Source organism: Salvelinus fontinalis, chromosome 40, assembly GCF_029448725.1.
Source record: "Salvelinus fontinalis isolate EN_2023a chromosome 40, ASM2944872v1, whole genome shotgun sequence".
In the NCBI taxonomy this organism is placed as follows: domain Eukaryota; kingdom Metazoa; phylum Chordata; class Actinopteri; order Salmoniformes; family Salmonidae; genus Salvelinus; species Salvelinus fontinalis.
This window is the reverse complement of record NC_074704.1, coordinates 5,860,341-5,887,140: the sequence shown is the minus strand read 5'-3', so window position 1 is coordinate 5,887,140 and position 26,800 is coordinate 5,860,341. Positions and strand designations below refer to the sequence as shown.

Here is a 26,800-nt window from a genome sequence, read left to right as displayed (position 1 = left end):
GGATGAGCAATGACAGAGCAGCATAGGCTAAGATGCAATAGATGGTATACAATACAGTAAATACATATGAGATGAGTAATGCAAGATATGTCAACATTATTAAAGTGGCATTATTTAAGGTGACATTTACAAATAAAGGCGCCAAATACAGGTTTAGTTCCAATGCTTTTCATTGATGAAATAAGAGGTTACTGTTGTAGTCAAATTATATTTCTTACTTACAGAATGACCCCAGCAAGCACATTCGGTTCCTTGGAAGTTGTGGGAACATGTGTTTTTGGTTTCCCATAGGGAACGAAGCAATACATTTCCTGACCCGCCAGACAGTGATGCTTACCTAGCTGGCTATCCAACACTGGAACTCTTCCAAGTCAATGCAAGCTTTTGGTTTTATACATTTATTGCAGCTGGTGTAACTGCTAAACTGCTTGCTAACTGTACTGCATGATTGTAGCGGGTTTACTAACACGTTAGTTCTAATAGCTATGTTGACTTGACGTTAGCTGATATGGTGACAACGATGTAGACTGTGTGTAGCGGTTAGCTGCTATTCCAGCGGGCACACAAAGTCATTTTGACATCTTATTCTGGGTATATTCTGGTCACGACATCATCTTGTTTTATAAGTCTTTATTTTGATCAAAAAAATATGTGTATTTTGCATAACATCTTCCCAAATGACTCAAACCAGAGGTAAGCTCTCGTGGCATTCGTTATTTAAAACAAATCTTAAAATATTGAATTTTCTTTGGCACATGGACAGATAGGGCTCTACCTGTGTAGAGCACATGCCCCTTTACCCTTCCTGTCTCTAAAGTGCCCTTTTGGGTGGTGGCATAATTTCACCCACAAATTGTTTTCTGTATAATTTTTTTTTAGTCGTTGTTCTGAATCCATTGCTTGCAAGTCTTCATTAAATTCTCATCTATGCTTCAGAACCGAAAGGTTGCTCCACACGTCTTGATTTATCAGTCAATAACCGACTCGTTAGCACTGGGACGCAAAGGCTAGCGCCATTATCCAGATTAGTGACCAGAAAGAACTTGTTTCATTTCTTTGAGCTTTTTTGTCTGACAAAAACAGAGTAGGCCTACGTTCATCATCCAATAGACCACAGAGTTCAGGACTAAATACAGTTTTTGCTACTGACTCATGATTGCTAGGACAAGAGGCTACCTGAGAAGTGTACGGATCATTGTCATATTTCAGAAAGACCTAGTTTGGGTGGCTACTGGCTATGTGTCTAAAGATAAACAGCTGTAACATCACACTGACTTCAATAGTATGGGGATGAAGATGTAACATATGCTGGTGAATTTATCAAGACATTTGTGAGGAAGAAAAAGGGCTTCGCCGGCTGACAACAAGCGCTCTGCAGGCAGGCTGTCCTCCAACGTGATGGCGGCGGTGCAGACAGAACATCCTTTCAACTGATCCTGCAACCTCTGCTACAAGTAGGTCATATGATTCTGCTCTGGACTCCAGAGATGTGACATGATATATACCTAGTGGATTCTGCTCTGGACCAGAGATGTGACATGATATATACCTAGTGGATTCTGCTCTGGACCAGAGATGTGACATGATATATCCCTAGTGGATTCTGCTCTGGACCAGAGATGTGACATGATATATCCCTAGTTGATTCTGCTCTGGACCAGAGATGTGACATGATATATCCCTAGTTGATTCTGCTCTGGACTCCAGAGGTGTCCCAACCTCCAGACCTGTTCATATCAACTCCTCCTACCCAACCTCCAGGCCTGTTCATATCAACACCTCCTACCCAACCTCCAGGCCTGTTCATATTAACACCTCCTACCCAACCTCCAGGCCTGTTCATATCAACACCTCCTACCCAACCTCCAGGCCTGTTCATATCAACACATCCTACCCAACCTCCAGGCCTGTTCATATCAACACCTCCTACCCAACCTCCAGGCCTGTTCATATCAACTCCTCCTACCCAACCTCCAGACCTGTTCATATCAACTCCTCCTATTCAACCTCCAGGCCTGTTCATATCAACACCTCCTACCCAACCTCCAGGCCTGTTCATATCAACACATCCTACCCAACCTCCAGGCCTGTTCATATTAACACCTCCTACCCAACCTCCAGGCCTGTTCATATCAACACCTACCCAACCTCCAGGCCTGTTCATATCAACTCCCACCCAACCTCCAGGCCTGTTCATATCAACTCCCACCCAACCTCCAGGCCTGTTCATATTAACACCTCCTACCCAACCTCCAGGCCTGTTCATATCAACACATCCTACCCAACCTCCAGGCCTGTTCATATCAACACCTCCTACCCAACCTCCAGGCCTGTTCATATCAACTCCCACCCAACCTCCAGGCCTGTTCATATCAACTCCCACCCAACCTCCAGGCCTGTTCATATCAACACCTCCTACCCAACCTCCAGGCATGTTCATATGAGGCCATTGTGATTTCAAACCATACTCCCCATTATTATGACCCTCAAGTTGCTTAGACCGAGCAGTCCCTCTAATTCATGGCTTTATAGGATGACAAGTTACAGGACTAAAAGTTAGGCACATTGAGACCGTGACTCCACCTAGCGACAACACAATGGCACCGCGTGTTTCTTTGTCATGCCTACTAGCCAGATCGGTTTGTGCTTTAGTCAACGTCTCATTTCTAGCCGTGCTAAACATTCCTGAAGAATAGAAAAATATCAACTACACCATTTCTATACTGTTACTAGAATATACAGCGGGGAGAACAAGTATTTGATACGCTGCCGATTGTGCAAATTGTCCTACTTACAAAGCATGTAGAGGTCTGTAATTTTCCAGAAAATTTTCCAAAAATCCAGAAAATCACATTTGTATGATTAAGTAATTAAATTAGCCTTTTATTGCATGACATAAGTATTTGAAGACCTACCAACCAGTAAGAATTACAACTGTAATAATATAATACAATGGGTTCTGTCAAGAAAATCATTGACAATAATAATAATCACTAATGAAATACACTCTTACTCTTTTAAAGCAATGTGTGTTAGTGAGTGAGTCTGTCTGAAAACTAGCCATCAAATGCTTGCTTCCTCTGTCCTTGTTTCCTCCACTACTCTTTTGAAAGTGCATTTGTACTTTGAACGGGAGGTGAGAAATGGAGGAAACAAGGGGAGAATCTCAATTTAATTTCCCTGATTCCTCAGGTCCTCTCTCCTTGCCTCTTTTTCAAAAACCCATTGGATAAGAAGGTGAAAGGGGAGGGATGTCTGACCTTCTCATCCAATGGGTTTTCAAATCAAATTTCCATTTTATTTGTCACATGTGCACGATTACAACAGCTTTTATTGCGAAATGGTTAATTACAAGCCTTTTCCTAACAATGCAGATTTAAAAAGAAAGGAAATGTGGAAAAAGGAAATAATATTGTGTTACTAAAGGAATAACAAGGCTTTATACAAGGAGTACCGGTACCGGGTCAATGTGCTGAGGTACCAGGTAGTAACGAGGCTATAGACAAGGAGTACCGGTACCGGGTCAATGTGCTGAGGTACCAGGTAGTAACGAGGCTATAAACAAGGAGTACCGGGTCAATGTGCTGAGGTACCAGGTAGTAACGAGGCTATATACAAGGAGTACTGGGTCAATGTGCTGAGGTACAAAATGTGCTGAGGTACAAGGTAGTTGAGGTGATTGAGGTAATATGTACAGTCAAAAGTTTGGACTCACCTACTCATTCAAAGCTTTTTCTTTATTTTTTACATTGTAGAATAATTGTGAAGACATCAGAACTATGAAATAACACATATGGAATCATGTAGTAACCAAAAAAAGTGTTAAACAAATCAAAATTTGAGATTTTTCCAAGTAGCCACCTTTTTCCCTTGATGACAGCTTTGCACACTCTTTGCCCTCCTCTCAACCAGATTCACCTGGAATGCTTTTTCAAATTCCAGTTGAATACATAAAATATTGAATGTATTTTTCCAGATAAAAATATGTTGCATTAATCAAATCCTTTTTTACAATAAGCACCAGAGTTCTCTGACATGGTGGAATAATGCTAATGTGAACATTCATGTGATGTGTTTCCATGTCAACATCTTATCAATGACATCAGAACAACATCATTGAATTTTTATACTCCCTTTAACTTGGCCTAGTACACAAATTAACTCAATGACAAAATTCAATAGGTTAAGGTTAGAATCAAGGTCCCATGAGGTACAGTTGGTAGATCTGGGCGCTTGCAACGTCCGGGTTGTGAGTTCGATTCCCACGGGGGACCAGAACAAAAATGTCAGTACTATAAGTCGATCTGGATACCGCCCCAATAGATCCACAGATAATGCAATCGCCACCACACTGCCTTATCCCATCTGGACAAGAGGAATACCTACGTCAGAATGCTGTTCGTTGACTATAGCTCACAGCATTCAACACCATAGTACCCTCCAAGCTCATCACTAAGTTTGATTGCCCTGGGTCTGAACCCCGCCCTGTGCAACTAGGTCCTGGACTTCCTGACAGGCCGCCCCAAGGTGGTGAAAGTAGGAAACACCTCCACCTCTGATCCTCAACACAGGGGCCCCACAAGGGTGCGTGCTCAGCCCCCTCCTGTTCACCCATGACTGCGTGGCCATGCACGCCTCTAACTCAAATCATCAAGTTTGCAGACAACACAACAGTAGTAGGCCTGATTACCGGTACAATGATGAGACAGCCTACAGGGAGGGAGTGAGGGCCCTGGCGGAGTGGTGCCAGGAAAATAACCTCTCCCTCAACGTCAACAAAACACAGCGTGGTGAAGGCACAGCAGCCCCTCTTCAACCTCAGGAGGCTGAAAAAATTTGGCTAGACTCTCAAACTTTTACAGATGCACCATTGAGAGCATCCTGTCTTTAGCACCGCCTGGTACGGCAACTGCACTGCCCGCAACCGCAGAGCTCTTAAGAGGGTGGTATGGTCTACCCAACGCATCACAGGGAGAACACTGCCTGCCCTCCAGGACACCTACAGCACCCGATATCACAGGAAGGCCAAAAAGATCAACCACCCGAGCCACTGCCTGTTCACCCCGCTATCATCCAGAATGTCGATGTCAGTATAGATGCATCAAAGCTGGGACCGAGAGACTGAAAAACAGCTTCTATCTCAAGGCCATCAGACTGTTAAACAGCCATCACTAGCCGGCTACCACCCAGCACCTTAGAGGCTGCTGCCCTATATACATAGACATGGAATCACTGGCCACTTTAATAATGTTTACATACTGCTTGACTCATCTCATATGTATATACTGTATTCAATTCTACTGTATTTAGTCAATGCCACTGACATTGGTAGTCCTAATATGTATATATTCCATTCTTTTAGATATGTGTATTGATGTGAATTGTTAGATACTACTGCACTGTTGGAGCTAGAAACACAAGCATTTTGCTACACCCACAATAACATCTGTTAAATATGTGTATGTGACTAATAAAATGTGATTTGATAAGCATCTGCTGAATGACAAACGTGAAATGTAAAAATGTAAAATGCACATTACATTTTTTATTTTATTGAATTTGAAAATTCATACAATCTACCTGCAGTGAAGCCACTCACTATTTACATTGCATTCAGTCATCTAGCAGCCAATCCCATCCAAAGCGACCCACAACAGTAACTAGGGTCAAGCGCCACGCCAAGGAGCAAATCGACAGATCTCACACATCGGGGACCCAAACCAGCGACCTCTCAGGCCACCGGCCCAAGGTCCCAAACGCCAGGCCACCAACCATCCCACACACAGCCCCCCCCCCCCCAAAAAAAACCTCTGTCAACATCCTGGTACTCAAATGAAACTGGTATACTTACCTATTGATGCTATTTTTGTTTCTCCACCAGTTTTGATCTAATAATTTACACTTTGCAATATCCAAATCATGCATCTAATCAAATGTCTTTAGTAATATCCAAATCATATCAAATCCAAGAGGTTTCAAGGTTAGAATCTAGAAATGCACATTCTATTAATCTATATAATAATTTACATTTTTAAATACCAATATTCAAATCGATACTTCATAATCAAAATACACATTTAAAAAAAATATATTTTGATTTGAGATATTATCATGTCTTAAAGAAAAACAAAAAAGTAACCCTGTTTTTGAGTAAGCTTTCATATACATTGATTTGTTGTGGCATAAACCAAAACACAATTTCTTAAGTCAAAAATATAAGTCAGAACACAGCGCCCGTATTCTCTCACGTGATTTCAGGTCCTCTGACAGGGAAAATGTATTTCCACAATGAGAAGATTGGAAAGGCTTCTCTCCATAGTGTCTCCTTTCATGCACTTTCAGGTTCCCTGCATTTCTAAAACTCTTTCCACACTGGGAGCAGTGGAAAGGCATCTCTCCTGTGTGTGTCATCTCATGCATTTTCAAGTTCCCTAACTACTTAAAACTTTTCCACAGTGTGTGTCCACTCGTGATTTCAGGTAGCCTAGCTGGGTAAATCTATATCCACAGTCTAAGCAGTGGTAGGGGGGCTTCTCCCGTATGTGTTCTCTCATGCGTTTTCAGATTCCCTAACCAAGTAAATCGCTCCGCACTGGGAGCAGTAGAAAGGCATCTCTCCTCTCATGTGTGTGTCATCTCATGCATTTTCAGGTTCCATGAATGGGTAAAACTTTTCCCACACAAGGAGCATTGGAATGGTTGTTCTCCTGGGTGTATTCTCTCATGATCTTTCAGATGCGCGGACTGAATAAATCTCTTTCCACATTGGGCACATTGGAAACGCCTCTCTACTAAGTGTGTTCTCTCATGTTTTTTCAGGTCCCCAGATGAGAAAAATTCATTTCCACACTGGGAGCATAGATATGGCTTCTTTCCAGTGTGTGTTCTTTCATGCAGTTTTAGATTGCCTGAGTGTCCAAAACCCTTTCCACACTGGTAGCATAGATATGGCTTCTCTCCAGTGTGTGTTCTTTCATGCACTTTTAGATGCCCTGAGAGTCTAAAACCCTTTCCACACTGGGAGCATTGATATGGCTTCTCTCCTGTATGTATCATCTCATGCGTTTTCAGATTCCCTGCGTGTCTAAAACACTTTCCACACTGGGAGCAGTGGTGTGGTCTTGCTGGTTTGGTCTTCTGTGGGTCTGGTTTCCCTGAAGGACTTTTCCCGTGAGAGTCTGGTCTTTCACCTGCTGAAGACAAACAGAATATTTGGTTAAACAGAGAGACCTGAAAGAAAGCTCTACATCAGTGGTTCCTAAATGTTTTATAGTCCCGGACCACTTCAAACATTCAACCTCTAGCTGCGAACCCCTTCTTAGCACTAGGGTCAGCACACTCTCAAATGTTTTTCCAAACTCTCAAATCATTGTAAGCCTGCCACACACACACACTTAAACACTTAACACATTTAAACATAAGAACGAGTTTGTCGCAACCCGGCTCGTGGGAAGTGACAAAGAGCTGTTATAGTACCAGGGCACAAATAATCATAATCAATAATGTTGTACTTTATTTACCCATCTCACATAAAACTTTATTTGTTCATCGAAAATTGTGAGTAACTCACCACAGATTAATGAGAAGCGTGTGCTTGAAAGGATACACATAACTCTGCAATGTTGGGTTGTATTGGAGAGATTCAGTCTTAAAATCATTTTCCACACACAGTCTGTGCCTGTATTTAGTTCTCATGCTCGTGAGGGCCAAGAATCCACTCTCACATAGGTACGTGGTTGCAAAGGGCATCAGTGTCTTAACAGTGCGGTTTGTCTAGGCAGGATACTCTGAGCGCAGCCCAATCCAGAAATCTGGCAGTGGCTTCTGATTAAATAAAATTCACAGAACCGCTTGTTGCAATTTCGATGAGGCTCTTTCGTTCAGATATCGGTAAGTGGACTGGAGGTAGGGCATGAAAGGGATAACAAATCCAGTTGTTTGTGTCATCCGTTAATTGCGTAACCCAACTCACCTCAGGTGCTTCGCTATATCACATTTGACATTGTCCGTAAGCTTGAGTTCATTTGCACACAAAGAAAAATATTATACAATGATGGAAAGACCTGTGTGTTATCCTTGTTAATGCAGACAGAGGAGAGCTCCAACTTCTTAATCAAAGCCTCAATTTTGTCCCGCACACTGAATATAGTTGCGGAGAGTCCCTGTAATCCTAGATTCAGATCATTCAGGCGAGAAAAAACGTCACCCAGATAGGCCAGTCGTGTGGGAAGCTCATCATCATGCAGGCAGTCAGACAAGTGAAAATGATGGTCAGGAAAGAAGTTTAAGCTCGTCCCCCAATATAAAAAAAAAAATGTGTCATTACTTTGCCCCTTGATAACCAGCACACTTCTGTATGTTGTGAAAGCGTTACATGGTCGCTGCCCATATCAACCCAGGGCCAACCCAGGGCGGTTGGCCCTGGGTTCCTCCTAATGCAAGACAATGCTAGACCTCATGTGGCTGGAGTGTGTCAGCAGTTCCTGCAAGAGGAAGGCATTGATGCTATGGACTGGCCCACCCGTTCCCCAGACCTGAATCCAATTGAGCACATCTGGGACATCATGTCTCGCTCCATCCACCAACGCCACGTTGCACCACAGACTGTCCAGGAGTTGGCGGATGCTTAAGTCCAGGTCTGGGAGGAGATGCCTCAGGAGACCATTCGCCACCTCATCAGGAGCATGCCCAGGCGTTGTAGGGAGGTCATACAGGCACGTGGAGGCCACCCACACTACTGAGCCTCATTTTAACTTGTTTTAAGGACATTACATCAAAGTTGGATCAGCCTGTAGTGTGGTTTTCCACTTTAATTTTGAGTGTGACTCCAAATCCAGACCTCCATGGGTTGATAAATTTGATTTACATTGATCATTTTTGTGTGAATTTGTTGTCAGCACATTCAACTATGTAAAGAAAAAAATATTTAATAAGAATATTTCATTAATTCAGATCTAGGATATGTTATTTTAGTGTTCCCTTTATTTTTTTGAGCAGTGTATATAATGCTAACCTCTCCTGTTATTGTAATGGTGAGAGGTTAGCATGTCTAGGGGGTACGATATATATAATGCTAACCTCTCCTGTTATTGTAATGGTGAGAGGTTAGCATGTCTTGGGGGTACGATATATATAATGCTAACCTCTCCTGTTATTGTAATGGTGAGAGGTTAGCATGTATTGGGGGTATGATATAAAATGCTAACCCCCCCTGTTATTGTAATGTTGAGAGGTTAGCATGTCTTGGGGGTACGATATATATATAATGCTAACCTCTCCTGTTATTGTAATGTTGAGAGGTTAGCATATCTTGGGGGTATGATATATAATGCTAACCTCCCCTGTTATTGTAATGGTGAGAGGTTAGCATGTCTTGGGGGTACGATATATATAATGCTAACCTCTCCTGTTATTGTAATGGTGAGAGGTTAGCATGTCTTGGGGGTATGATATAAAATGCTAACCTCCCCTGTTATTGTAATGGTGAGAGGTTAGCATGTCTTGGGGGTATGATATATATAATGCTAACCTCTCCTGTTATTGTAATGGTGAGAGGTTAGCATGTCTTGGGGGTATGATATATATAATGCTAACCTCTCCTGTTATTGTAATGGTGAGAGGTTAGCATGTCTTGGGGGTATGATATTTAAGTGATAATACCAGAGTAGCCGGTGTTTGGAGGATATATTTTAGCACAGGTGTTCTGCCTCGGGCCACCCAACCGTGCCAATATATCCTTCAAACACTGGCTTCCAAGGCATTATCACTTCTAAACGACGGGTTAGCAACATATTCAAATAATGACTGATATATTTTTCCTTAAATGTTATTTTAAAGAAATTATTTCATACCATTTCATCCTTCCATGAGATATAGTCCTGACACAAATCTAGGGTTGCTACCCAAGGCAGTTAGGTTGCTAGAGATGCGCCCCAATCGTGAAATCTTTTTGTTCTCCATCTATGGACGCAACCCAGTCGTTCGTTTCAAAAGGTCCTGTTGCCATGCTGGCTGGCAACCCTCTTATCCCTTGCTTGCTAGCCAGCCAACTATGGTAACACTGGTCACATCAAACAATGTATCCAGTATAACAGCAAAGTAGCCGTATTTGCCTTTAAGCTGTTTGAACAAAAATATAAAAACGCAACATAATCCATCCACCTGACAGGTGTGGCATATCAAGAAGCTGATTAAATAGCATGACCATTACACAGGTGCGCCTTGAGCTGGGGACAATAAAAGGTCATTCTAAAATGTGCAGTTTTGTCACAACACAATGCTACAAATGTCTCAAGTTGAGGGAGCATGCAATTGTCATGACGGCAGAAAAGTCCATAACAGCTGTTACAGAGAAAGAAATGTTAATTTCTCTACAATAAGCCGCCTCCAACTTCATTTTAGAAAATATGGCAGTGTGCCCAACCGGCCTCTTAACCGCAGACCACGTGTAACCAAGCCAGCCCAGGTTCTCCACATCCAGCTTCATCATCAGCCTGATTGTCTGAGGCCAGCCACCCGGACAGCTGTTGAAACTGTGGGTTTTTCCCAACCGAACAATTTCTGCACAAACAGTCAGAAACCGTCGCAGAGAAGCGCATCTGTGTGTGCATCGTCCTCACCGCGGTCTTGACCTGAGTGTAGTTCGGTGTTGTAACAGACTTCAGTGGGCAAATGCTCACCTTTGAAGGCCACTTGGTGAAGTGTGCTCAATGTTTGAATCCTGGTTTCAACTGTACCGGGCAGATGGCAGAAAGCGTGTATGGCGTCGTGTGAGCGAGCGGTTTGCTGATGTCAACGTTGTAGACAGAGTGCTCCATGGTGGCAGTGTGGTTATGATATGGGCAAGCATCAGATACAGACAACAAACAATTGCATTTCATCAACGGCAATTTGAATGTACATTGTCATGCCATTCATCTGCCGCCATCACCTCATGTTTGAATATAATGCGCATAAAAATGTCTCAAGGATCTGGACACAATTCTTGGAAGCTGAAAATGTCTGTTCTTCCATGGCTTGCATACTCACCGTACATGTCACCCATTGAGCATGTTTGGGAAGCTCTGGCTCGACGTGTACAACAGAGTGTTCCAGTTCTCGCCAATATCCAGCAACTTTGCACAGCCATTGAAGAGGAGTGGGGCAACATTCCACAGGCCACAATCAACAGCCTGATCATATGCGAAGGAGATGTGTCATGCTGCTTGGGGCAAATAGTGGTCACAACAGATACTGACTGGTTTTCTGATCCACACCCCTACTTTTTTAAAATATTTTTTTTATAAAGCTACACTACATGGCCAAAAGTATGTCGACACCTGTTTGTCGAACGTCTAATTCCAAACTCATGGCCATTAATATGGAGTCCCCCCCCCCCCTTTGCTGCTATGTCATGTCAGGATATCTATTGAAATTATGCATTTGGGGAGAAATACAGATCTATAAATTATCAAGTAATGAATACCAAAATCATGGGCATTAATATAGAGTTGGTCCCCCCTTTGCTCCTATTACAGCCTCCACTCTTCTAGGAAGGCTGTCTACTAGATGTTGGAACATTGCTGCGGGGACTTGCTTCTATTCAGCTCAGCCACAAGAGCATTAGTGAGGTTGGGCACTGATGATGGCCGATTTGGCCTGGCTCGCAGTCGGCATTCCAATTCAACCCAAAGGTGTTCAATAGGGTTGAGGTCAGGGCTATGTGCAGGCCAGTCAAGTTCTTCCACACCGATCTCAACAAACCCTTTCTGTATAGACCTCGCTTTGTGCACGGGGGATTTGTCATGCTGAAACAGGAAAGGGCCTTCCCCAAACTGTTGCCACAAATTCGGAAGCACAGAATCCTATAGAATGTCATTGTATGCTGTAGAAATTAAGATTTCCCTTCACTGGAACTAAGGGGCTTAGTACAAACCATGAAAAACAGCCCCAGAACATTATTCCTCCCCCACCAAACTTTACAGTTGGCACTATGCATTGGGACAGGTAGCAACTCCTGGCATCCGCCAAACCCAGATTCGTCCTTCAGACTGCCAGACGGTGAAGCGTGATTCATTACTCCACAGAAAGCATTTCCACTGCTCCAGAGTCCAATGGCAGCGAGCTTCACACCACTCCAGCCGACTCTTGGCATTGCTCATGGTGATCTTAGGCTTGTGTGCGGCAGCTGGGCCATGGAAACCAATTTCATGAAGCTCCCAACAAACAGTTATTGTGCTGACATTGCTTCCAGAGGCAGTTTGGAACTCGGTAGTGAGTGTTGCAACTGAGGACAGACGATTTTTACACGCTACGCGCTTCAGCAGTCCCGTTCTGTGAGGTTTTGTGGCCTACCACTTCGCAGCTGAGCCATTGTTGCTCCTATAAGTTCACACTTCACAATAACAGCACTTACAGTTGACCGGGGCAGCTCTAGCAGGGCAGAAATTTGACCTACTGACTTGTTGGAAAAGTGGCATCCTATGACGGTGTCACATTGAAAGTCACTGAGCTCTTCAGAAAGGTCATTCTACTGCCAATGTTTGTCTATAGAGATTGCATGGCTGTGTGCTCGATTCTATACACCTGTCAGTAACGGGTGTGGCTGAAACAGCCGAATCCACTCATTTGAAGAGTTGTCCACAGACTTACATACAGTTGAAGTATATAGTGTAGCTACTCTAGCAAAAATGGGCTTCCATAAAGTTGTTCAACAATCTTGGGCAGATGGCCAAGTTTCACATTTTTATTGTCACGTGCACTAATACAGCTAAATGGCGTTCTTGCTTAATGTTCCCCCCAAAAATGTATTGCATTCTATTCATGCTGGCTATCGCAGGCTACCTGAGACATGAAACCGATAGCTGGGAGGGCACACAGGCTGGGCTGAGACATGAAACCGATAGCTGGGAGGGCATACAGGCTGGGCTGAGACATGAAACCGATAGCTGGGAGGGCACACAGGCTGGGCTGAGACATGAAACCGATAGCTGGGAGGGCATACAGGCTGGGCTGAGACATGAAACCGATAGCTGGGAGGGCATACAGGCTGGGCTGAGACATGAAACAGATAGCTGGGAGGGCATACAGGCTGGGCTGAGACATGAAACCGATAGCTGGGAGGGCATACAGGCTGGGCTGAGACATGAAACAGATAGCTGGGAGGGCATACAGGCTGGGCTGAGACATGAAACCGATAGCTGGGAGGGCATACAGGCTGGGCTGAGACATGAAACCGATAGCTGGGAGGGCATACAGGCTACCTGAGACATGAAACCGATAGCTGGAAGGGCATACAGGCTGGGCTGAGACATGAAACCGATAGCTGGGAGGGCACACAGGCTGGGCTGAGACATGAAACCGATAGCTGGGAGGGCATACAGGCTGGGCTGAGACATGAAACCGATAGCTGGGAGGGAATACAGGCTGGGCTGAGACATGAAACCGATAGCTGGGAGGGCATACAGGCTGGGCTGAGACATGAAACCGATAGGTGAGAGGGAATACAGGCTGGGCTGAGACATGAAACCGATAGCTGGGAGGGCATACAGGCTGGGCTGAGACATGAAACCGATAGCTGGGAGGGAATACAGGCTGGGCTGAGACATGAAACCGATAGCTGGGAGGGCATACAGGCTGGGCTGAGACATGAAACCGATAGCTGGGAGGGAATACAGGCTGGGCTGAGACATGAAACCGATAGCTGGGAGGGCATATAGGCTGGGCTGAGACATGAAACCGATAGCTGGGAGGGCATACAGGCTGGGCTGAGACATGAAACCGATAGCTGGGAGGGCATACAGGCTGGGCTGAGACATGAAACCGATAGCTGGGAGGGCATACAGGCTGGGCTGAGACATGAAACCGATAGCTGGGAGGGAATACAGGCTGGGCTGAGACATGAAACCGATAGCTGGGAGGGCATACAGGCTGGGCTGAGACATGAAACCGATAGCTGGGAGGGCATACAGGCTGGGCTGAGACATGAAACCGATAGCTGGGAGGGCATACAGGCTGGGCTGAGACATGAAACCGATAGCTGGGAGGGCATACAGGCTGGGCTGAGACATGAAACCGATAGCTGGGAGGGCATACAGGCTGGGCTGAGACATGAAACCGATAGCTGGGAGGGCATACAGGCTGGGCTGAGACATGAAACCGATAGCTGGGAGGGCATACAGGCTGGGCTGAGACATGAAACAGATAGCTGGGAGGGCACACAGGCTGTCGCAAATGTATTAATGAACGATTTGCCTAAATGGGTACTGGAAACACTTCAACCTCTACATTCTCATGAGACACCGTGTTTTTACGAAAATGCATTTTATTTTAGGTGTGATGTCATTACGTTTAAAAAAATTAAAAATAATAAAAAAATCGACAGGAGATAGTCGGAAAATAGCAGGCAACTGTCACATCTATTTTCTAGTGAGATTCGAACCTATGATCTCATGTTCTCTACCCATAGAATTAGTCCAATGCGCCACCAGGGTGGAGCTAGAACACAACGTTTTACATTTTTATTATTTTAAAACTCAATCAAAGCTGTAACCTTTAGTCTATCCAATCAGACCCCATTTCCAAGGAAACAAGCACTCATTAAATCAGGTGTGGCCAATTATTGGGCGTGGCCAACACACCTGAACACTTAACAAGATACAGGGTAGAGAAAGTTGATGGCCCTGAGAACAGAATGTATGTTTTTTGAATGTTATTTGTTGTTTTTATTATTTGAATGTTATTTGTTGTTTTTAAATGGACATTTTTCTTAATGTTCTGAGAAATTAACTTTATAATTCAGGGCATTCGGGAAGTATTTAGACCTTGACTTTTTCCACATTTTGTTATGTTACAGGCTTATTCTAAACTGAATTTAATTAACGTTTTTCCATCAATCAGGGGCGGCAGGTACCCTAGTGTTTAGAGCATTGTGCCAGTAACCGAAAGGTTGCTAGATTGAAACACCGAACTGATAAGGTAAAAATCTGTCCTTCTGCCCCTGAACAAGGCAGTTAACCCACTGTTCCTAGGCCGTCATTGTAAATAAGAATTTGTTTTTAACTGACTTGCCTGGTTAAATATCCATAATGACAAAGCGAAAATGGTTTTAGATTTTTATGTAAATTATTCTTTTTAAATCAAATACAGAAATACCTTATTTACATAAGTATTCAGACCTTTTGCTATGAAAATGGTCAATTGAGCTCAAGTGCATCGTGTTTCCATTGATCATCCTTGAGATGTTTGTACAACTTGATTGGAGTCCTCGAGGAACCCTAACCCAATCTACCTACCTCATCCCCATATTGTTTTTATTTACTTTACTGGTCTTTTGCACACCAGTATCACTACTTACACACCATCATATGCTCATTGTAATTACTTTGCTACTATGGCCTTACCTCCTCATGCCATTTACACACACTGTATATAGACTTTCTTTTTTCCCCCCTATCGTGTTATTGACTGTACGCTTGTTTATTCCATGTGTAACTCTGTGTTGTTTCTGTCGCACTGCTTTGCTTTATCTTGGTCAGGTTACAGTTGTAAATGAGAACTTGTTCTCAACTAGCTTACCTGGTTAAATAAAGGTGAAATAAAAAATAGAATTTGAGAGTGGTTACATACATACCGGTGTCTCCAGCCCCCATCCCTTAGCTGTTTACCAAAACAAGCTTTGGGCCAGTAACTGAAACGTCGCTGGTTCGAATCCCTGAGCCAACTAGGTGCGACATCTGTCGATGTGCTCTTGAGCAAGTCACTTAACCATAATTGCTCCTGTCCGTCGTTCTGGATAAGAGCGTCGGCTAAATAAATGACTACAATGTTTTTTTTAAGTGTCATGGCGGCCATTTTGTTGTTGTTTGACAAGGTTTTGCTCCTGTTTTTAAAATAGTACTCACTGGTGTTAATCAGATCTCCAGTCTCGTCCTCTTTCACTCTGGAAGCTTCTTCGTTGCCTTTCACTGTGACATCCTCCTCTTCCTCTTCTTCTTTCACGACAACATTAAGCCACAGACCCTGTTTCTCAGTCCAGCAGACATCCTCTTCTTTAGCAGGCGGGGAGTACCTTGGTGAGCTCATGGTCAGGGATTTTAGCTAGCTAGTTAGCATAAGCGACTAGCCCTGTGCTAAGTTAGCTGACTAACAACGTAAATACGGAGGGGGGGGGGATTGGTTAACTAGTAGATACGACAGACGTGTGTTTAAAACACAATATAAACACCGAAAACATCTAAAGAGCTCCAATGTTTCGGCTATGTTGGCTAGCAAGGGTTGCTGATTAGCTGTTGTTGAAGAAGCGTCCCGTCCACTACATTTAATGCCACGTCACACTCTGGCAGCATCGCCTGTAAAATGCATATCGCCATCTGCTGACTGGAGTGGGACGGCTAATGCAGTTTAAGGAAATATTTATTTAATTTTTCATGTTGGCCTTTTGACCAATCACATGTAATATTTTAACATTAGATATTTTTCAGATCTGATATGTTAGGTCCCCCCCAAAATATCTGAAATGGTCTGCCTTTGTAAACAGCCTACTGCTCCTGCATGGTGTAACAGTACATCATGTAGATGTATATAATTAACAGACTAGGTCTATAGTGCTCCTACATGGTGTAACAATACATCATGTAGATGTATATAATGAACAAACTAGGTCTATACTGTGCCTACATGGTGTAACAATACATCATGTAGATGTATATAATGAACAGACTAGGTCTATACTGCTCCTACGTGGTGTAACAATACATCATGTAGATGTATATAATGAACAAACTAGGTCTATACTGTGCCTACATGGTGTAACAATACATCATGTAGATGTATATAATGAACAGACTAGGTCTATACTGCTCCTACATGGTGTAACAATACATCATGTAGATGTATATAATGAACAGACTAGGTCTATACTGCTCCTACATGGTGTAACAATACATCATGTAGATGTATATAATGAACAGACTAGGTCTATACTGCTCCTACATGGTGTAACAATACATACAGCTCTAGGAAAAATTAAGAGGCCACTGCAAAATGATCAGTTTCTCTGGTTTTACTATTTATAGGTATGTGTTTGGGTAAAAAAAACATTTTTGTTTTATTCTATAAACTACTGACAACATTTCTCCCAAATTCCAAATAAACATATTCTCATTTAGAGCATTTATTTGCAGAAAATGACAACTAGTCAAAATAACAAAAAAAATGCAGTGTTGTCAGACCTCCAATAATGCAAAGAAAATACGTTCATATTAATTTTTAAACAACACAATACTAATGTTCACTTAGGAAGAGTTTGGAATTCAATATTTGGTGGAATAACCCTGATTTTCAATCACAGCTTACCAGTCAATCACCAGTCTTGGCATGCTCTCCACCAGTCTTTCACATTGATGTTGGGTGACTTTATGCCACTCCTGGCGTAAAAATTCAAGCAGCTCGGCTTTGTTTGATGGCGTGTGACCATCCATCTTCCTCTTGTTCACATTCCAGAGGTTTTCAATGGGGATCAGGTCTGGAGATTGGGCTGGCCATGACAGGGTCTTGATCTGGTGGTCCTCCACCCACACCTTGATTGACCTGGCTGTGTGGCATGGAGCTTTGTCCTGCTGGAAAAAAACATTCCTCAGAGTTGGGGAACATTGTCAGAGCAGAAGGAAGCATGTTTTATTCCAGGACAACCTTGTACGTGGCTTGATTCATATGTCCTTCACAAAGACAAATCTGCCCGATTCCAGCACCCCCAGATCATCCCCGATCCTCCACCAAATTTCACAGTGGGTGTGAGGCCTACAAGCCAGTGTCTCGCACCCACTGTGAAATGTTGTGGAGGATCAGTGATGATCTGGGGGTGCTTCTGCAAGGCTATTGAAATTGAACTTCAGTTCATGAAAAACAAAATGGCTGGGTTACGTGTTGTGAAGCTAGCCACAATAGTGGAATTTGCGATTTGCCTTCAAGATAAAGGTTCCTCGTTGAAAGTGACGCAGAAGGTTACAATTGGTGGAATCATGCCATATTTAGACTAGATAATGTTAAACAAGGTTGGTTTGCGGATCAATGAAATGGGGTATCAGTCGACTCAGTATCCAAATACTTTTTTTCTCAGACTCCAACATTGCATTGTTTTTCCTATGGAATAGTGTTCAATACACATAGGTTGACAATAAATGTGGCTGAATTCACAGTGGTTTGAGTCCCGCAATAAGAGCTAAGACACTAATGTTCTCTGGTTGTCACTGAGTTGACTGATACACCATGTCATTGAGCCACAATCCATAGGTAAGGCTGTACAGTGAAATAAGAATGCCCCCAATGCAATTCTAAAGTCTAATACATCCAGTGTGATTAAAAACAGATTTTTGTCAAATTAACTAATTGTCTTTTGTTGATTTTATATAAACAACATTCCAACCTCGTTTAGCATGATCTATTCACTTATGGCATTATTCCACTATTTGTATTCATTTGATTTACTGTCAATTACATACTTTTATTTTGAACCGCAAAGTCCACTATTGTGGCTAATGCTTATTGTGGCTAGCTTCACATAGATGGGTCCGACCACCATTAATCAAATAAAACTGTCTTATAAAATAGGGTTATTTTAGATGATGACACCTAGCTATATAGTTAGCTAGTTAACTATAGCTACTGAGACAGATTATGTCGTGTTGCTATGTATTTGGGGAAGAACATTGTTTGCATCCATGAGCTAGCTAGCTTTTTTTAATGACCAGCACTGTAGGTGCGCACGAGTCAACTTTACCAGCATCATAACATACGTATCGATGAAACGTTTTGACATATGAAATACAAGTGATCATGTAATCAATGTGTAATATTAACTACGTAAAAAAAGGTATGAACGCGTTAAATTATTAGGTGACGTGCAGTCATATCCTGATTGGTCAACAAGCTTATTTGACACATCAAATAGTGTTATTTGACACATCAAATAGTGTTATTTGACACATCAAATAGTGTTATTTGACGTGTATCTTTTTTGACACGCAAAGACCCAAACGGTGTTCCACATCCCCAACACACACAGAAAAACAGAGCCAGAGTAAAAAAAAAAAAGACTATTTAATCACAGTGTGTGTACATAATCTACATAAAAACGGTCACACTCCATATTCAATTCATATCTTGGGATTTTAAAACATAAAACATACAAATGTGTATTTGAGTAGGTTTTCTCCAATTTGATTTCATATGGAAATAAGAGCGTAAACAAAACCACAAAGCACCAATTTTCAGTAAAAGATGAGACAAGTGTGGGAGCAATGTGTGTGTTACCTCATGAATTGTAAGTATGTGAAAAATCACTGTCCACACTGGGAGCATGGGTAAGGCTTTCCCCTGAGTGTGTTACCTCAAGGTCTTTCAGGTGCCTAAACTGGGTAAATATCTTTCTACACTGGGAGCATTCCTAACGTTTCTCTCATGTGTGGATCCTTTCATGTGATTTCAGTTGCCTTAACCAGGTAAATTTAATTCCACACTGGGAGCACTGGAAAGGCGTTTCCCCAATGTGTCTTTGCTCATGATTCTTCAGGAAGCCTGATGAGGTAAAATTCTTTCCACACTGGGAGCAGGGATGGGGCTCTTCTTCTTTGTGTGTCCTCTCATGTGATTTCAGGTTCCCTAACCGGTTAAAACTCTTTCCACACTGGGAACATTGGAAAGGCTTTTCGCCTGTGTGTATTCTATCATGTATCTTCAGGCTCCCGAACTGGGTAAAACTCTTTCCACACTGGGAACATTGGTAGGGCTTCTCTCCGGTGTGTGTTCTCTCATGCTCTTTCAGTTGCCTTACCCAGCTGAAACACTTTTCACAATGGAAACAGTGGTAAGGCTTTTCCCCTGTGTGTACTCTTTGATGTTCCTTCAGGTTACTTAACCGCTTAAAAGTATTACCACATTGAGGGCATTTGTGAGGCTTATCTCCTGTGTGTATTCTCTCATGTGATTTCAGGCAACTTAACTGTGAACATCTCTTTCCACACTGAGAGCATTGGTAAGGCTTCTCTCCTGTGTGTATTCTATTGTGTATTTTCAGGCTCCCTAACTGGGTAAAACTCTTTCCACACTGAGAACATTGGTAGGGCTTCTCTCCAGTGTGTATTCTTTCATGCACCTTCAGTGTCCGTAATTGGGTAAAACTCTTTCCACAGTGGGAACAGTGGTGTCGTCTTGCTGGTTCAGACGTCTCTTGCTCTGGTTCTTCTGAGTCTGGTCTCTCTCCTACCAAAGACAAACCGTGTGTTTAATTTAACAGTGAGATCAGGGTCGTATTCACTAGAAACTAAAATGAAACGGTGTTCACTAATGAATAGGACCTTGAATGAAACCTTCACATGATACAACTGTCTCCCTTTTTATGTTTAATTCAAATCAGATCCTTCAATAACCTGAGGCCAAGTATCATATGTGTTTTTCTGGTGCTCATTATGATTAATGAGAAAAAGTGGCCAAAATAAGACAATATAAATGTGTAGTCAATTAGGCTCCAATTGTTTTATAGCTTCAATGGTCAGCATTTGTCTAATAATTTCACAAGCCCTGAATTCATTAGATTAGCATTTGTTCTACTGGCTTTCGATGACCACAATCCTTCATTAAACACAGTCCTCGATTAACACAATCCTGGTCATATAAGCAGCATCTTTAGATCTCTTACTAAGTTCCTGACGGAGGTGTTTTCCTTGCGAATTGCATTTTGGCAAATGTTTGAAAAGGATGTTTAATTGGCTGCTTCATTACAGGAGTTGCATGTTCTGTTAATATTAATTACCATAATCCTAATCTAAATAGGATTTCTGTATGGCCATATTCATAATTATCCTTAAGGTATATATATATTGGAATTCAGTCTTTATTTGAAAAGTTTAAGTAGGGAATTGCATGCATTTTGGCCATTACAGAGTAGGAGGGCAAGTCTCAAACAAGGCTTTTCAGTAGATCATATTTCATGGCTTTTTGAATGAGCTCACAGAGCTTGTTTCTCCACTCACAGCTGTCCCCCAGTGTTAGTTATAACATGGATAGGCATATCGAAGGAAAGGCTTGGCTGAACACAAACCAAAAAATGTAAGATTGTGATTTTCATTATTATGTTAGAGAGGAAAACAACAATTATGGATGTTACAGACGGACAGACATTCAAATGTTAAATATTTCTTTATTCAAATCTATCATAACACATTTGCAAACATTTTGAATATTTTTAAGTACATGGGCAAAACAAGTGATCTAAGAGACTGAGCGTCGTTGTCAATGCCAGGCGGGCCTGATCCAGTGTCTCAGAAACAGCCACCCTCCTGGGCTTTTCACACCTGACAGTGTCTAGGGTTGGAGGCAAAGGATGGTCTGACCCGGTACTAGATGAGTGTCTCTTAATTGTTAATGTTCTCTCTAAATAAGCTTTGTTGTACAATTAAAATGTCAAATAAACTGCATTTCAAACAGTCATCAATAACCTAATGAATTCAGGGCTTGTGAAATTATACCTAGGCTAAATATATGCCTTCCACAACCATAAGTTTAAATAGTTTAACCTGCTTTTATGCAATAATCTCAGTTGAAGAAAAATAATACTACAGGACTATTCAGAGACAGACACCCTAATCATCTTTTTTAAAAAACAGTACTGCCATGTATGAGAAATTCATTTCAGCATATATACACTGCTCAACAAAAGGGAACACTAAAATAACACATCCTAGATCTGAATGAATGAAATATTCTTATTAAATACTTTTTTCTTTACATATTTGAATGGGCTGACAACAAAATCACACAAAAATGATCAATGGAAATCAAATTTATCAACCCATGGAGGTCTGGATTTGGAGTCACACTCAAAATTAAAATGGAAAACCACACTACAGGCTGATCCAACTTTGATGTAATGTCCTTAAAACAAGTCAAATTGAGGCTCAGTAGTGTGTGTGGCCTCCACGTGCCTGTATGACCTCCCTACAACGCCTGGGCATGCTCCTGATGAGGTGGCTGTAAGCACAACCCCCACCTGTGGACGTCGGGCCCTCATACCACCCTCATGGAGTCTGTTTCTGACCGTTTGAGCAGACACATGCACATTTGTTGCCTGCCGGAGGTCATTTTGCAGGGCTCTGGCAGTGCTCCTCCTTGCACAAAGGCGGAGGTAGCGGTCCTGCTGCTGGGTTGTTGCCCTCCTACACGTCTCCTGATGTACTGGCCTGTCTCCTGGTAGCGCCTCCATGCTCTGGACACTACGCTGACAGACACAGCAAACCTTCTTGCCACAGCTCGCATTGATGTGCCATCAGGGATGAGCTGCACTACCTGAGCCACTTGTGTGGGTTGTAGACTCCGTCTCATGCTACCACTAGAGTGAAAGCACCGCCAGCATTCAAAAGTGACCAAAACATCAGCCAGGAAGCATAGGAACTGAGAAGTGGTCTGTGGTCACCACCTGCAGAACCACTCCTTTATTGGGGGTGTCTTGCTAATTGCCTATAATTTCCACCTTTTGTCTATTCCATTTGCACAACAGCATGTGAAATTTAGTGTCAATCAGTCCTAAGTGGACAGTTTGATTTCACATAAGTGTGATTGACTTGGAGTTACATTGTGTTGTTTAAGTGTTCCCTTTATTTTTTTGAGCAGTGTACATATATAGAGAGAATCTTAGCCAGAATACATCATTTTTCAAGATATCAACAAATGTTTATGGATGTTAGGAATCTCATAGCGCTGAAAAAGGAAACTGAAAGGAGAGAAACCAATATAAACCATGTAAAAACCTCGATGAAAGTTATCTTTACAGATAAAGTTTTAATATGATCCAATGTATGCTGCAGGTTTTACAAAAACATTTCCTCTCCCAGTCACCCCCTCCTTCCTAACTTTACAAGACTGTAGAACACACAAATAAAACTCAAGACACTTCAATGTGGCCTGTACTGCTTCATTAACATCTCGTTAAACTAATACTGGAGGAAAGCTGCGAGTGGAAAAAAACAAGCTCTCTGAGCCCTTACTAAAAGCCATGAAATATGATTGACTGAAACGCATTTTATTTAGACTTGGCCTCCTACTACGTAATGTCAAAATTCAGGCAATTTCATGCCTAAATGTTTCAAATAAAGCCTGAACTCCAAAATATAGACCTTAAAAGGGCTGATTTTGCCACTGAGGCTCTGCATCTACTCCCCCAGAGTCAGACGAACTTGTGGATACCATTTGTATGTCTCTGTGTCCTGTATGAAGGAAGTTAGAGGTAGTTTTGCGAGCCAATGCTAACTAAGCGTTAGACTTCCAGTCATTGTGCTATAGGTGTCTGCTAGCATATACCCATAGACTTCCAGTCCGTGTGCTATTGGTATCTGCTAGCATATACCCATAGACTTCCAGTCATTTTGTTAACGCTCGTTAGCAATCTCCCCAAAAAGCTTGTCCATTTCATGTAACATCCATAAAGCTTCTATTTGTTTTATTTCTCCATCATGCCAATATTTAGAAGTCAGATTTCCTGGAATCGCACATAACTTCAGTAGAATGACTCTTTAAAATCACATCAGTTCAACATAAATAAATATTCAGGGACATCAGTTCAACAACTGCAGAGTTTGTGCCCCTTTTTTAAGACAGTACTCACTGGTGTTAATCAGATCTCCATTTTGCTCCTCTTCCTCCTCCAATGTGACAGTGATCTCCCCCTCCTCCTTCACTCCAAAAACGTCTTCCTCCTCTTTCACCGTGCCAGTCGTCTCCTCTTTCACTGTAAAAACGGCACCCTCTTGTTTATCTTCCCCCTCCTCTTTCACTGTAACAGCCTCATCCTCTACTTCTTGTTTAACTGTGACAGACTGCTCTTCCTTCTCCTCTTTCACGAGAGCGTCTTTCTCCGTCCAGCAGTCCTCTTTAGCAGGGGGGTAGTAGCTTTTTGAACTCATCGTCGGGGATGTTAGCATTAGCGATTAGCCTAGTGCTACTGCTACCTTAACCAGACAGTTAGCTGACGTACATACGATATTAAAAGGGGTAACTAGTAGATAATAAAGAAATGTGTTTAAAACCCAGTGGCTAATAATCACAGAAAGCGTATAAAGAGCGCACATGTTCCGCTACTTCGGCTAGCAAAGCTACCGAGGTCGCTGTTGTGGTTGTTGAAGAAACTTCCCGTCCATTAGATTATACGTCACACAGGCAGCATTGCCTGAAATACGTCATTCGTCATCTGCTGACTAGAATGGGTAACGCAGTTTAGGAAATTAATATGTATTTGATTTATTTTCATTTATTTCATAAAATAATAATGTTAAATGAAGACGTACAAACAGAAGCATGTGTTAATCGGTGCAGATCTTGAGTGAGGGCTCCCCAGTGGCACAGCGGTCTAATGCACTGAATCTCAGAGCTAGAGGCGTCACTACAGAATCCTGGTTCGATCCCGGCCTGTATCACAACCGGCCATGATCGGGAGTCTCATAGGGCGGCGCACAATTGGACCAGCGTCGTCCCGGTTAGGGGAGTGTTTGACCGGGGTAGACCGTCATTGTAAAAAAAAAAAAAAAATGTTCTTAACCTTAACTGACTTGCCTAGTTAAAGAAAGGTTAAATAAAACCATTATAATAATTTAGAAAATCAGTCAAACAAACAGATATATTATAAACAGAGGTGTCTATACTGCTCCTGCATGGTGTAACAATACATCATGTAGATGTATATAATGAACAGACTAGGTCTATACTGCTCCTGCATGGTGTAACAATACATTATGTAGATGTATATAATGAACAGACTAGGTCTATACTGCTCCTGCATGGTGTAACAATACATCATGTAGATGTATATAATGAGTAGACTAGGTCTATACTGCTCCTACGTGGTGTAACAATACATCATGTAGTTGTATATAATGAACAGACTAGGTCTATACTGCTCCTACGTGGTGTAACAATACATCATGTAGATGTATATAATGAACAAACTAGGTCTATACTGCTCCTACATGGTGTAACAATACATCATGTAGATGTATATAATGAACAGACTAGGTCTATAGTGCTCCTACAAGGTGTTATAATACATCATGTAGATGTTCAGTGTATTCGGGAAAAGTATTCAGACTCCTTGACTTTTTCCACATTTTGTTACGTTACAGCCTTATTCTAAAATGGATAAAATATTTTTTTCCCCTCATCAATCTACACACATAATGACAAAGCGAAAACAGGTTTTTAGAAATGTTTGATGACAGATTTGCACACTCTTGGCATTCTCTCAACCAGCTTCATGAGGTAGTCACCTGGAATGCATTTCAATTAACAGGTGTGTCTGTGTGAAATACTTTCTAACATACATTGGCTATTACAAAACAATTTCACAAGGTCGCACAGCAAAATATTTAGGAGCATATGTGACCAAAATGGTCTCACTGCTATACAATTTACAAATATGGGTCAATGGATAAATATTGATTGATCAGATTGTAGTCTAATCCACTCATTGAATCTGAATCTCCCTCTCTTACCCAGAATGGCCTTATAAAAGACATGCTGGCATTTTAAACATGTGTACTTACCTGGAATTAACTTTTAAAAACATGAATGGCTTTTAAAACATATACTTACCTGGAATGGCCTTTTAAAACATATACTTACCTGGAATGGCCTTTTAAAACATATACTTACCTGGAATGGCCTTTTAAAAACCTCAAAAAACCCCAGCTCATTACAACAACAACCATTCATCCAACTACTTATTCACAGCCATAAAGCACTACACCAGACCCCCTCGCCACTCTACCCCCAAACTAGGTTCAAATACTGTACCCAACCCTACCCCCTAAACCAGGTTCATATCCTGTACTCAACCCTACCCCTAAACCAGGTTCATATCCTGTATCCAACCCTACCCCTAAACCAGGTTCATATCCTGTATCCAACCCTACCCCTAAACCAGGTTCATATCCTGTATCCAACCCTACCCCCTAAACCAGGTTCATATCCTGTATCCAATCCTACCCCTAAACCAGGTTCATATCCTGTATCCAACCCTACCCCTAAACCAGGTTCATATCCTGTATCCAACCCTACCCCCTAAACCAGGTTCATATCCTGTATCCAACCCTACCCCTAAACCAGGTTCATATCCTGTATCCAACCCTACCCCTAAACCAGGTTCATATCCTGTACCCAATCCTACCCCTAAACCAGGTTCATATCCTGTATCCAATCCTAAACCAGGTTCATATCCTGTATCCAACCCTACCCCTAAACCAGGTTCATATCCTGTATCCAACCCTACCCCTAAACCAGGTTCATATCCTGTATTCAACCCTACCCCTAAACCAGGTTCATATCCTGTATCCAACCCTACCCCTAAACCAGGTTCATATCCTGTATCCAATCCTACCCCTAAACCAGGTTCATATCCTGTATCCAATCCTACCCCCTATTTATTTTTATTTTCTTCTTTACATCTTTTAAACCAAATAGAGTTTGTTTTCATGAAGTCAAGCCAAAGACAACAAGAAACCGTGAACTACAATGCCCCTCACCCTTGTCCAACCCCAAACCTGATCTGGAAACAGAGAAGACGGGACAAAGTCCGGAGCTGTCTCTACAAGACCTGATCCAGAAAGAGAGAAGAGGGAACGAGGTCCTGAGCTGTCCCTACAAGACCTGATCCAGAAACAGAGAAGAGGGAACGAGGTCCTGAGCTGTCCCTACAAGACCTGATCCAGAAACAGAGATGAGGGATAGAAGAGGGAACGAGGTCCTGAGCTGTCCCTACAAGACCTGATCCAGAAACAGA

The 26,800-nt window shown here is 42.3% G+C and overlaps 2 protein-coding genes across 3 annotated transcripts in view; both read right to left on the bottom strand.

Moving 5' to 3' along the window:
• Positions 1-3,718: 3,718 nt before the first annotated feature.
• Positions 3,719-16,314, bottom strand: LOC129839939 (zinc finger protein 239-like). 2 transcript variants are annotated; one of them, XM_055907664.1, is made up of 2 exons: positions 15,882-16,314; positions 3,719-7,193 (listed from the first exon to the last, which is right to left on the bottom strand). In XM_055907664.1, the coding sequence occupies exons 1-2, from the start codon at positions 16,060-16,062 to the stop codon at positions 6,622-6,624; spliced, it is 753 nt and encodes a 250-aa protein (XP_055763639.1). In that variant the 5' UTR covers positions 16,063-16,314; the 3' UTR covers positions 3,719-6,621. The 2 variants fall into 2 exon arrangements, with proteins under 2 accessions (XP_055763639.1, XP_055763640.1); XM_055907665.1 differs by having other exon boundaries at positions 3,719-7,190.
• A 712-nt stretch (positions 16,315-17,026) lies between these two features.
• The window catches only part of LOC129839907 (zinc finger protein 239-like), a 20,886-nt gene continuing 11,112 nt past the window's right edge, over positions 17,027-26,800 (bottom strand). Inside the window, exons 1-2 of the mRNA XM_055907622.1 lie at positions 23,636-24,168; positions 17,027-20,238 (exon numbers count right to left, since the gene is read on the bottom strand). Of these exons, the coding sequence (XP_055763597.1) occupies positions 19,436-20,238; positions 23,636-23,951 (1,119 nt within the window). The 5' untranslated portion in view covers positions 23,952-24,168 and the 3' untranslated portion in view covers positions 17,027-19,435. Of the gene's footprint in view, positions 20,239-23,635 lie in introns of the transcript that reaches the window.

Excerpts from the sequence above, each read along its gene's own strand:
- LOC129839939 (XM_055907664.1), bottom strand. The coding sequence starts at position 16,062 with ATGAGCTCACCAAGGTACTCCCCGCCTGCTAAAGAAGAGGATGTCTGC. Across the intron at positions 7,194-15,881 it reads TGGAGATCTGATTAACACCA|CAGGTGAAAGACCAGACTCT; the intron begins GTGAGTACTATT and ends GTTTGTCTTCAG.